The sequence below is a fragment of the Xyrauchen texanus genome, chromosome 18 (genome assembly GCF_025860055.1).
Source record: "Xyrauchen texanus isolate HMW12.3.18 chromosome 18, RBS_HiC_50CHRs, whole genome shotgun sequence".
In the NCBI taxonomy this organism is placed as follows: domain Eukaryota; kingdom Metazoa; phylum Chordata; class Actinopteri; order Cypriniformes; family Catostomidae; genus Xyrauchen; species Xyrauchen texanus.
The window spans coordinates 36716709-36730539 of NC_068293.1; the positions used below are offsets into that span (position 1 = coordinate 36716709).

Consider the following 13831-nt stretch of genomic DNA (forward strand, 5'->3'; position numbering starts at 1 on the left):
CCTCGTGCGTGGAACTCGCTCTTCCGCATTTGACATCCTGGAATTTTCACGTGATGAAGTCGTATGAGTTTATGCAAACAAAATCGTGCAAGATCATACGAAATAGCCAACTTGTAAATCATGTATGACTTTTTATGAGATCGGATTTTGGTACTTCTTGCTTGAATTTATCTAACGATAGGAACATTTCTTATTGCGGAGTTTACGTATAGGTTGAGGGCATGATTAATTGTGCTAATTTGTTTTTTGTTTTGTTTTTTATATTTAGTGTGATATTTTTTTATTTTTTTTATTAATCACACAAAATTAACATGTTTAAATCAACATCCCCAGTATATACTGTATACAGGCATCTGATATGTAATTTTAATCCTCATTTCTAAAAAATAAAGTCTTTTGATTAAACACATTTTCTTTTAGAAAAATAAACTTTTGGCTAAACTTGATGAGTATATTGGAATACTTCTTGATCAAATCAATCTTTTTGTAAATGTTGCAGTACTTCCAATGCATCCATTTCACTGGCAACAAAGAATGCAATATTTCTCTTATGTAAACTTGATAGCTTTTCATTGGTTTCCTCCCCTAAGTGCAACCAGTCTTTGGTCTACTTTCAAGGAGAGACACTTGACATCTCAAACAAGCCTGCTTTCCATTCTTACGCAGCAGCTATCTTTGACACATGAATCAGAGCTTTATCTCGAACCCCTCCCTCTTAAGGCCCCATGTCATACTTTCTAGATCTTGTGATTGGCTGTGAGTGCCAGGGGAGAAGAGAAAGGGCTGGACTAAAGTATCAGGGCTGTCCAAAACATTTGACCTTTGATGGGCCTTGCCTGTCTCCTCCCTGGGAGACATGAGAGTGGACGGAGGGAGCTAACTTGTGTGACACAGCTCAACTTTGAGGGCAAGGGGATGAAGTCTGGACACCGTTGGGACAGAGGAACCGCTTCAGAGATGTAGATTTCCCTACAATTGAATAATCACCTTAGAACCCAGCGGTCATCTTTTCCTGAGACCCTGAAGGACTGTGGGATTTGAATTTGAGGTTGTGAAAAGCTGAGGCCAGGTCTACATAAAGGCAACACTGGTAGCTGCTAATGCAATATGATCCTCTTGGACTCACTCTAAAAATATAATTCAGCTGGAGTACATGCACAGGCTCTATTCGCCTAATTGGCCAAAGATTGAGTGTTTTGTTTTCTGCTTCTCTAATGGGATGTCTCAAGGTTGTGAGAAACATATTCTGAAACATCTATGGTGCATAAAACCTGGGTGGAAATTAGTACACATTTTGATGACTCTAATGTGCCTTTGAGGTTTTGTATTAATGCAGGTAGGCAATTTTCTCTATAGTCAGTATTGTAATAAAAAGGTGATCATAGCTAAACCTGTGTCTTGCATTTGAGGACATCTGCAGGAATGATTGGAATATGTTTACCACATCAAAACAACAAATCACGAAAAGTTCTTTTATTTTTTGTGGACTATTAACTGTCCATTAAAGAGAACATGTTGACATTTTAATCACTTCAAGTGCAGCAGTCTTTAAAGAAGTTGAATCATTGAATCATGAGGAAGGCCGAAGTCCAGATGACCTTCAAGAAGAGTGTTGATGAAGAAGCAGGAGTAATGGCACCTCCAAGCCCGAGGATACCTTCAAAACGAGCAAAAGTCAGTTCTGAACATGTCGTACCAGACCCTGCTAGTTCTGTTTACCCAATCCCAACACCTCCTGTATTCATTCGGAAGATGAGGAATGCAGTTGTAGGTACCGGCTGTGATATCCGTCTGAAAGTGGCCGTGGCTGGAGACCCACAGCCTTCATTGTACTGGTATCACAATGATGACCAGCTCACCATGGAAAACCAGGAATATGGAGGTCTGTGGATCAGGGACTGCAAGCCCAATGATGCCGGCCTCTATACCTGCATTGCCACCAACCATCTTGGAGAGGCCAGAAGCAGTGCTGTTCTAGCTGTTTTGGATTTGGGCGAAGGTAACTACAAACAAGATTTGTTATTAAATTATTTTAGTGCTTCATTTTAAGATGTCAAGGGCCTGTTCAAACCACTTACACTCTTGTAGAAATGTTTGCGTTTTACATGTACACCAATATGCCAGTAACTACCAAATATCAGCTTTTTAAAAACCTCTGACAATGCAAGAATACTGTGTTTACATGAGACTCAAAATCATCAGATTATTCTCTGCTCACTTGCACACATTGGATAAGCTGGTAAGAACAGACAAACATCTATGTGTGCCAATCGTTTTTTTGCTTTTTGAGTTTTCACTAGAGAGAATTTCTCTGAACTTTAAAATAAGAACAATGTACTATATTATTAAGCTTGTGGCCTTGTGAAAAGGAGAAAAGCAAATATCCTCACTCACTAATGCCTCTGAGTGACAATGATTCCTTGAAAATTGATAATTCGCTAAAGGGGTAACACATCTCTCAGATGTGTCACACATAATGGCGGATAATCCAATATGAAAAATGAGGTGAAGCGGACATCCCTCTTTCTTCAGTCGCTTTGTTTGGCTGGGTTTCCATGAGGGCAGTTACCCCATGGACCTGTTTGTTGACAGAGAATGATGGTGGCAGCTGATCTGTGTCCCAAAGTGGAGCTGTGAAATTTCTGCTCCTGAAGACAGGTTGCTTCATCTTCTCTTCTGAATGTCTTAAATAAGCACTTTGTTGCTGAAATGGGAAAGACAAGAGGTTTATTGTGTTATTTACCAATTACCTGTGTGATAGAGCATGCTTGCTTTCACAGTCTAAAATGTGTTTCACATTTACTATCCTATTACTATCCCAAATACTATCCTATCACTTATTGGACGGTTATTAAAAATCTTTTTATTTAATCACCTTCAACAAAGCTGAAAATGACAAATAAGTAATTTATCTTAAAATATATGTGATAATTTTAGGGATTCTCATTAACTGCATTTACATTTATGCATTTGGCAGACACTTTTATCCAAAGCGACTTACAGAGCCCTTATTACAGGGACTTATTACAGGGACTTATTACAGGGACAATCCCCCTGGAGCAACCTGGAGTTAAGTGCCTTGCTCAAGGACACAATGGTGGTGGCTGTGGGGCTCGAACCAGCGTCCTACTGATTACCAGATTACCAGTTATGTGCCACTGGTGGTGGTGTATTTTTTACAAAAATATTAAATAGTAGATCAAATTGCTTTTAGACATTACACACAAAGATCTAATGGTTTAGGAAAATTTTGCAGTGCATAGTGACAAAAAGGTGTTATAGAAATAGTTCACCCAAAAATTACAATTCTCTCATTGTTCACCTACCCTGATGCCATCCCAGATGTGTATGACTGTCTTTCTTCAGCAGATAGATCTCTGTCAGGTTCACAAGCACACGAGTGTTAGCACTTTGACGTGTCTTTTGGACCGTCAAAGTGCTGGCACGTATTTACATACATTATAAGGACCTCACAGGGCTCTATCTTCTAAAAATCTTAATTTGTGTTCTACTGAAGAATGACAGTCATACATCAGGGTAAGTGAATAATAATTTGTGTGAACTATTTCTTTATGGAAAGTACAGTGGTGGTTGTGGTTACAATTGATTGTTTTGGGAGAAAATAAAATCCAGTGTGCCTCCTTTTATCGAGGGGGCCTTTAGACCTGTTTCCTTCATATGTTTTTATTTTTTACATTTTCCAAACAAAGTGGGAGGTTGATTAAATCCAACGTTAGAGTATGCATCGCAATAGGCATTATATCTCTTCCACAATATTTACCATGGCTATCCACTTTACTACACCAATCTTGAAGTCACATTCACATGATTCATGCTGTTTTGAACTCCACATGAAAAGCGCTTGCTGAGAATCTCTTGTTTTGCTTTTACTCTTTTTCTCTTGTTGTGCTGTCACTTCATTCGTAAATTATACTTTATCCGAATTGTCCGTTAAGACAGAAGCACAACACAGAGCTGGGGAAACACTTATGCTTCATTCCAGCAAGTTATGTAAATGCAACTTTTCACAGGTCCAATCTTTATTGAAGCCCATTTCCGCCACATAAAAAAAAATTGTTCTACGTTAAATCACAATTATGACATACTGAATCATAGTTATGAGATTATCCTGGAGTCACAAGTTTGAATCCAGGGCGTGCTGAGTGACTCCAGTAAGGCTTCCTAAGCAACCATTTGGCCCGGTTGCTAGGGTGGGTAGAGTCACGTTGAGTTAACCTCCTCACGGTCGCCATAATGTGGTTCTCGCTCTCGGTGGGGCATGTGGTGAATTTTGTGTGGATGCCGCCGAGAAAAGCGTGAAGCCTCCACACATGCTAGGTCTCCACGGTAAAGCGTTCAACATGATACGTGATAAAATGCACAGATTGACGGTCACAGACGTGGAGGTAACTGAGATTTGTCCTCCGCCACCTGGATTGATTCCAAATTGGGGAGAAAAAGGTGAGTCACCATTATTACACAAGTATTTATATCGTAAATGCAATTGAGCGCTGCGCCTTCATTCTGGGAAGTGTGGCGCTCAATCTCATGTAAGATATATATATATTATCAATGTTGATCAAATCCCAGTTCTAATTACAAAATGACCCCTTCCCAAATGTTATAAATGCAATAATATTGGTATGTTTTCGTAATGTGGATTACTTGTGTAATAATGGTGACTCGTCTTGAACTTAAGGAACGTTGCTTGGAGAACCAATTCAAATTTTTACCAATTCAGTGTTTTCTTATATCTCGAAATTATGACATAGTATGTCGTCATTTTGACTTTTATCTTCAAATTATGACTTAGTATCTCATAATTATGACTTACCAAAGCACAAATAATGTTTTTCATGTGGAGGATATGGGCTTCCATAAATCTGGGTTTGTTTTGTACAAACAAATACGATTAAGAGGTCCTTTCTAAGTCACGTGATCATTGACACTGAATCACTGTTGATGTTTGTGGTGTCTTCGTCAGTGTAATGACCCTGGAAAAATGTTTCACCCTATTCAAACCAGTGTTCAGAACTTGTAGCTGAATGAAATGATAAATTGGTAAATACGTTACTTGCGATTAAGAATTAAGAGTTAAGATTAAATTAACATGTTAAAGGTTGTAAACTAAGTTAATGCAACAGCTCTAGTAGGAATATTTAAAACCAAAATAGTTTCAAAATGGTTTTCTTGTTGGAAAGGAATGTTTAGTGTATTATTTTAGAGGTTCCAAAGTCATTGATTGTTTTTTAACAGTTGGGTGATGAAAGGTGATCATGTCCAGATTCTGATGTTTTTTGTGTGCATTGACTTGTGGTTCGAATTGTTTTCTTGTGGTTCTTGATAGACACAGTGCAATGTATACTAGCGGTGTCATGATTTTACTGCCACTTTCATTGATTGCCAAACTGTCAGTCATACAGGCGTTTTATCAATCTCATTGTATCTAGTGATCTCATTTGCATTCCATCAGAAATAGTTTAGATGTCTTATTTATCTTTACTTGTAGCATGCTCTTAAAATACAAATTGGGTGTATATATTTGTTTCATTCCATGTTATAAATTTGCACTTTGGGTTGCTTGGAGTATCAAATTATCTTTTGGGTCTCAGTTGCTGCTGGCATTGAATTATGCTCTAGGGCAGTAGTTCTCAACTGTTTTTGATTCAGGATCTAGTTGTTACATTGAGCATCGAGTGGCGACCCAGCGCAGTACTAAAATTTCTTGTTCTACAAAAGTAATAAAAAGCTCCTTAAAATCAAAAAATTGTATTCAAATGAAATGTATTAATAATACCATGAACTACAAATGATTGACATGACAGACTGAAATATTGAACATTTTGTGAATGCATTAACAACAGCAGAAGTCTTATTGCTACCCAACACATGGAACAAACACTTGGCAAAATATTTTATTACTCATTTTACAAGTAATGAATTGGCACCAAATTCCATAGAGTTTTGGAAGCATGGCTTTGACAGCAACAACAAAAAGTTGCTAAGTTTATTTATTTTGCTATCCTAACTATGAAAGATTGTGTTTTTCCAGTTGTTAACGACCCTATCAGAACAGACCAGCTCCCTGTTTGTGGGTTGCAACCCAACAGTTAAGAACAACTGCTCTATGGTACGTGTCTATGACGTCTGTTGGTCAGGACACATGTGTCAATCCTTTGGACAATTTATGGGGTTAACATCTGTCTTGTCACTCAGCTAAAAGCCATGCATTTTTCTCCTTTCCTTTTCTTCATACCATGTACAGAACCGGCACAATGTGTTAAGGCTGTTTGAAACTCTCTCTCTTATCGATAAAATATTTGACTACCACGTAAATCTAAACTTTTGTCCTGATCAGCTGAGACTGCGATGAGTAGCAAGACTTTTTGTTGATCGCTTGGCTTCAGGTAGCCCCACCCACTGTGAAATCTTATTGGTCAGAAATCATTCTTCTCCTAACTATACATCTGATATCTTTGTAAAGCCAATATAAACACATTCAATAATTAAAACAATTCACTTACAAGACCGTTTTACTTAGGAATGGCTAAGAAGCAACCCAGCTAAAACAAATGTTATACATGCTTGTAACGTTAATTTGGGCCTTATTGTATTACTGATATCAAAAGTAACAAATTATCATCAATCAATGTGCATCATCAATCTGAAGGTAAAGTAGCGTTTTAGGTACTTTTGCATAATTTTTGTATTACAAAGTGCTTTTTCTCTCCAATTGGCTGAGAGTGAAAAAAACTATTCTTTCTAGTTTTTGTAAAAACCTGTTTAAACAATAGAGAGTATTTGGAGTTATCTGTCAATGCTTTTACAATTTAGTGAATGGCCGAATTTTTCTGTTAACGCAGCCTATGGGAGTCACCTTGTAATCTTCCCTTACCCACTATTGTCCTACATCAACTTTCCTTCCAATCTTTCTGAAATCAGTTTAGGTTTTATTTACTTAACTCTTTGTAATCCCTTTTTTGTACTTTATTCTTTCTCTGTATCTTACACTCTTTTCTCTGCCCCTCTTTCCACTTCCCTGTATTTCCATGTCTCTTCTATCTTCTTGGCCTGAAGGACCATCTCTACACCTCTGGTTATATTTAACTCTGCAATTTGCCAGGCTTCAGAATTTTGTGATGTGAATAGGTGGCTCACTCTCCAGTTACACAGGAAGACATCACTGCTATTTATAGGAGTATAGCGCAAGAGTTTTGCCTAGGCATTATTCAATTAGAGTCAATTTGAATGAATGGGAGAGGTTTTTGCCTAGTTTACATTTCAGTTTTCAGTAACACTTTACAATAAGGTTCTATTTGTTAACATTCGTTAATGCATTAGGTATCATGACCAAGCAATGTACAATATATATATCCAACATATATATATATATATATATATATATATATATATATATATATATTTATATATAATTATTTTTTTACAGCATTTATTAATCAATTGTTCATTGTTAGTTAATGTTAATTCATGGTGCGTTAACTAATGTTAACTAATACAACTTTTGATTTTAACAATGTATTAGTATACTGTATGTTGTAAGAACCATTAACCAATCTAAAGTAAATGCTGTAAAAGTATTGTTCATTGTTAGTTCATGTTAACTAATGTTGTTAACTAATGTTAACAAATGGAACCTTATTGTAAAGTGTTACCGGATAATCTATATCATTACAAGAATGGTAAAAATATCCTGCTTTGAGATAGTGTTGTCGTACTGTCTGGGAATCATTACTGATTTAGATCCTGAGGCAAGAGACCAGGATAGCACTGGCTGGTCACCATCACATTTAGACATTGCAAACAAGTGTTTTAGTCTAGGCTGTACCAATATGGATTAAGTTTAAACCTAGATTACATCAAAGTTTATCTAATACTTCAGCTGCACTGAACGTTACACCTTTATAACTAATCAGGGTTTCACTTATTCCACAATTTTGATCCTGGTTTCAGTCTTGCAATAAACATAGCTTAACACAATCATGTTGCTGCTCATTGGACCAAAGGCCATTTCACACCAAAGGTGAAAATGCTCCATATGAATCCATTGTTTCTATTCAAAATCTTTATTGCTGCACGAAATCGCGTTTCACATACGTAGCAAACATTTGCGTGCTGACAAAGCAAGGTTTTTTATGGTGAGTGTTGATTTCTCCCCCCCTCATCCAGCAATGAAATGCCTCGAACAATAAAATATGAATTTTGAATCAAGTGTCAGGAGCTGCTGCAGTTACCAAAACCAGTGCAACATTTCAAGCAGATTTCTCCATTATTTTAGTGGAGTACTATTATTAACTGAGCTTCAGATGTGTGTGTGCTTGTCATGTGTTCCTGCATGTTGATATCAGATACACTAAAGTAGATCCGTGAAGATCTTGAGCATGTACTGTATATGTAAGTGATTTTTCAAATTTACAGTTGGGAAGTTTACTTCCTTTTTAAAGTTGCACATAACCAAGAAAGTTTAAAACTCTTGTTTTAGCACAGTGTTTGATTGACAAGTGAGGTTGGTACTTCACTGCTGTCTGAGACCATCTTGTTCTGCTGGTGAACTGGAATTGTTTGTGAAAATGTCTTGAATGTTTGCTATCTCTTTGAGCAAATAAACAAAATTCTTGTCATCACTGCTGCAGCTTGTAGAGAAATTATTTTATTTCTTCGATCGACTGGCTAGAGAACTTGCATCTTGCCTTTTGCACTGATTCCATGGTTGTTTTCAAACTTGTCAACTTCTCATCCCTGATAGGTGGAGAATGGACCAGTACTGAACAGGAGTAAAATTGACTGTTGATCAGCATCACCTACTGTACAGATTATAATGTGCTGACAGCAATAATTTGCCTCACTTTTAATATCTATGGGACTTTCGTCTGCGATTTGTCTACCATGTCGCCTCTGGTGTGTAAATTTGGTGTGTAGATTTTGAACATTAGACTTAAGTCAGAAAACATACCACTGCAATGTATATTTACTTTTTTGACTCTCAAAACAAGGGTGCGTATTTTCATCCTGAGCGAACCGTTACAGCTGATTTTATCTTGTGAAAGTGCCTGATATGTCTGTCTCTTCAGGGAATGTTTCACCTTTAATTGCTCTGTACATTGCACAGTACTGTTTCTGATATGGATGTTTCAATCTGTTGGGGTGGAAGTAATGAGAAATGATGCACAGAGAGTAAAGTATATCTGAATGTGTGGAGAAACACCTATACCTACAGATGTACTTACTCCTTGTTGGATGTTTTCAGGAAATTTTCTGATTAGTGCCATCTTTGCAACTTTTTATTTTATTTTAAGACTAGATTTCTTTATAGTTGTGTTTTCAAGAGGTCGTTTGCTTTTAGAGCCTATGTAATCATTTGACAAATGCAGTTTTCTAAACTTTCTGATATATATTCTTTTGAAACCGGAAGTTTGGGTGGGACATATCAAATGGCTTGTCCTTTTTTAAAAAGCTAATTTTTGCCACTTGCTATGAGTGGCAGATGGCATTTTGGGGAAGGACTTTCTTATTCCAGAGAGCATTTGATTGGACTAAAATGTGTGTATAGAGCAACATGAGTCGTCAATATGTTTTGGCCCATTTTACTGGTAGAGAAAGATATACAATTCAAATGTGTATATCTGGTAAAAATGTTGGACTACACTAATACCTAATAGTAGCTAATTGGCATGGGCTTAAAACAACATGTCTGATTTCATGGAATCTTGAAGGTAAAAATACTTGTATGCTAATACGTTTATTTGACAGATTGCTTGGGTACATTCAGTAATTTTTTCCTCCTATAAAAAGTTTTACTTCTAAAGAAATGAATTGTAATTTTGGAACATATGTATAAATCAAGAGCATTTACATAAGATGAAGACTCCAGTCAAATCAGTAACTTTATAAATGTTGTTTTAGTCTACATAGAGAGGGTCCCTTCATGGGGGCTGCCATGTTAGGATCACATGACCAGTCAAATACTACTCACCTAATCTCAGTAATGTAGGATATTTGGTACTGATGAATTTAGAAGGGAACCAATAACGTGCCCTCATTCTCACACCTTTATATGTAAGGGTATTTGGTATGCTAAATTTAGAAGGGAATTTAGGATCTTGAAAGATGTGAGCTATGAACTAAATTAAACTGTCATTATTGTACATTATTAGGTAATGAAATGTATAATGGAATTAGTCACGTTCGACAACCATTATAAATGAGATAAATGACAAATAACTAGTTTTCTTTGTCTGAATAAATTCTCCACCATTAAAATCATAATACAACGCCTTGTTGTATTCACTCACAATTCTACTGTAAGGAATTAGCTTTAATAAGTGAATTAGGATTAATTCACTTATTGGAGTGATAATATTCTCATGGTTTATTGAAAATAATATCACACATATTTAGGTACAGCTTTGAAGCAAAATCTTTTAGAAACAGGAATGAGATTATTTATCAGAATATGCCACAGTCATTCATCTTTGAATACAGACAAACTTTATTGCTATTCTAAACATAAATCTAATCTAACACATACATACATAAGACAGGTTGGTGAGAAGAGTGACATAATGTGAAATAAATTATCAATACAGTGAAAATGAACTTTATTTTAGTCTGTTGACAATGCCTTAAGAACCATTTAACCTTATTTGAGTCTACATTGATCAGATTATCCAAAGTATTTAACAAATACACCAGCATTTTGAGCACAATATTGGAGATGTACTTGCATGTTGTGGTGTTTCCTTGCGTTTTTTTGTTGCTTGGTTCTTGGCTCTTGGTCGAAAGTTCGTTCGGTCGATGTTTTGGACCTCTGTAAGATCGGAGTTATTGTCTGTATGAATGATGAGGTTGGCTTTGAAGCGAGGCCATCTCTGAACCATAGAGATTGAGAGGCTTCCTTGGACTCACATGGCATGGATCTGGTTCCGATGAGATCCAGAGAAGACCACGAGGGAAGAGTCAGAGTGAAGTCTGAGCAGTCAGCAGAGCAGGAGTGACCAGACGAGAGATGACGACAGAAGAAGATGACCGAAGAGAGCGTGTTCTTCCTGTTTGTAAACATTTGAACTGAAATTGGCAGCATCCCCAAAGGTGTCCTGCGCCAATCAGAAGTGACTTTTCAGAGTCACATGGACAACTGGGCTGTCTTTTCTGACAGTTGATTTATGGTTCTTTGTTTCTTACAGATCTTCTGCTCAAAAATAGTGCATATTTAAACACTTTTATATCTTGAGTGGTACAAGAGGCATGATATTTGTTGTCATCCGCTTCCTCTATTTAACCAAGCGAGCATTTGCATACTAAATTTGACATTCTTTTGTATTCTCTATTGTACGTGTAGGTAACAAAACATGAAAATCCCTGGTTACAATCATACTGGTTAATTAATTGGTTATACAACATGAATAAAACATTACACACATTTTAAAGAGGTACATCAGGCTATAATCTTTAATATGTCAGTTATACAAATTACCACAGTTCAAAGCAATAGTCAGAATTACCTAGCAAGCCTAGGTATTGTATAAATCGTGGCTTTAAGTGCATTCTGTACATTTTAGAAGGTTAAATCATTCAAGATGTTTCTGGATTAAGGAATGTCCTTTTTAGGATGCTGTTTGCTGAACAATGATCACTAAGTCACGTGATCTGATGAGTCTAAGTGTAGCAAACTGGTTTATATCAGAGGACAGAATCTTGTGTGTCCAGAGTCTCTCGGAACTCCAAGAGTGTGTGTTCTGTCTTTTATTGCTTTGACCTTTGAATTTAGGGCCTCTTTGCAGATAAGTTTTCAAGTCATATGGGATCTAAGTCTCTTTGTTAGTTTTATTGGCCAGATGTGAGACATACTGACACCGATGTCTTTCCATTTATGATGTTGTGGAATTCCAGGATTAAGATTGGGTAAATCCTAGATTAAAATCATGTTGTTTCAATTCTTCTGCATGTATAATCCAACAGTAACCACCCTGTTATTGGACAGTTTCACTCATAGAATAAATTAATCATGGCTGACTGTGAATAGTACATTTCTACAATGGTGCCTTTTGCATTTGAATTATGCTGTATCCAGGCCCCAAAGTGTCAGTAATTCCAAGATGACTGAGTGAATTACTGAGTGCACCTTTAACTTGCTGTAATTCATTAATATTTTGCATGGCTAGATGCAAGGGAAATATTATAAAAAAAAATTTACGTTTGCATTTGGGAAACCATTTTGTATTAGGGTCAAATGTTCAGCAGTAAGATTTGGATTTTGGCTTCAGTCCACACACAACGCCTTTCATTGCAATTATTGCTATGTGCAACTTTCCATTGCCCTACAAACTGAACTGTGCACACAAACACTTAGTGGACTGTGTAACAAAAGGGCTTAACCAAAATATGCGACCAACGATTTTGTTCTACATACCTTTACCTGCATTCTGGTAGCTAATTCGATGTGAGCATGTGTGCCTGCGTTTTTTTTAATGTTAGCAGTGTTGTTGTGTACATAAATCCACTCATTTACATCTGTGATAAGACAGAGTTTATAATCCCCAGTCATTTTTTCAGGTCTTTTGTATATTTGTTTTGTTAATGGACCCTTGCAAAGTGACAGTTATTAGTTTTTTATGACAACATACTGTATGACTCATGGCAAAAGACTAGAGCTTTTGAAAATTTTTCTGTTCTTTTGTGGGAGATGACATTTTATCATTTGCAAAGAGGATGATGGGAGGAAGTAATAACAGTGCTCGCTAGTTGGCTTTATACAAAGAGCCGTCTGCACACAACTAAAGTCAAACAAAAACACACACACACACACACACACACACATACAGTGAGGTACATTTTGTCACATGCTCTAACAATGCACACAGCTGTGCCTCCTTCACTCTTAAATTTTTGGCCTATCACCAGCTTTACTATTCAATGCTAAATACTAATTCAGTGCATTGTAATAAACAAGTTAACATGCATTTATTCTTTCCCCCAAACGTTCCTTTGTATGGTGATTCTGATGAGCTGAAACTGCCCTCAGGAATGTAGTGAAACATTATTGCTTTTCCAATCTGCTATTGGTGGCGTTCTGCATCGCTAGGAAGCCCATTTCCTCTGCACTTTAAGACAGTTATCTTTTCTTTTGACTGCCTTTACATTAACACTTAACGATGATACACTGGATTTAATTTTCTTAAAAGCATCTTGTTTAGCTAGTGCTTAGGTTCTCATTGGCCTTAAGCGAGTTGGTGGTTTTAGCAAACCACTGGTGTTGCACTTTTTACACGCGGTACCACTGAAGCTATTCGTTGCCATTTATGCTTTACAATAAATAAAGTTAATGTTTTGCTAAATCCAATTTGTCATTCTGTGTGGTGGTTGCATCTTTAGTCTAAGCCTCAGAAAATGTAAAGTGATCAATCACAGTCAGATTTGTCAATGCGTGTTGCATAGGTGTGGATATGTTATGCACCGTAATATAAATCAAAATAATGCCCTATCTATCTAAGTACAGCACAGAAAACCTCACTACAGACTGTTTCAGATATATTACCAGGAAAACAAAACAGAATATAAGCGTAGTGGTTACTCTCTACTATGTGCCTCAAATGAAAAGATTTGATGTTACTAAACTGGCAAACTTTGGCAAATCCAGTGATTCATTTCACCCTCAAAAGTGCTTGTCGTATCAACCCAGAACCTTGTGAACACGACTTTGTATCGCGGCGAGATAAAAATTGATAAACTGATCAAATGTCCTGTGTGCTTTTACTCCTGGAAGTTCCATCAAACCAGCCAATCGGATTAGGATTTATTAATTTGAGAAAGCGTT

The 13831-nt window shown here is 36.7% G+C and overlaps 1 protein-coding gene across 1 annotated transcript in view; it reads left to right on the forward strand.

Annotated features, from left to right (window-relative positions):
- Positions 1 to 837: 837 nt before the first annotated feature.
- Positions 838 to 13831, forward strand: part of LOC127658839 (striated muscle preferentially expressed protein kinase-like) — a 102109-nt gene continuing 89115 nt past the window's right edge. The window contains exon 1 of the mRNA XM_052148370.1: positions 838 to 1999. Coding sequence (XP_052004330.1) covers positions 1573 to 1999 — 427 coding nt within the window. The 5' untranslated portion in view covers positions 838 to 1572. The remainder of the gene's footprint in view (positions 2000 to 13831) is intronic.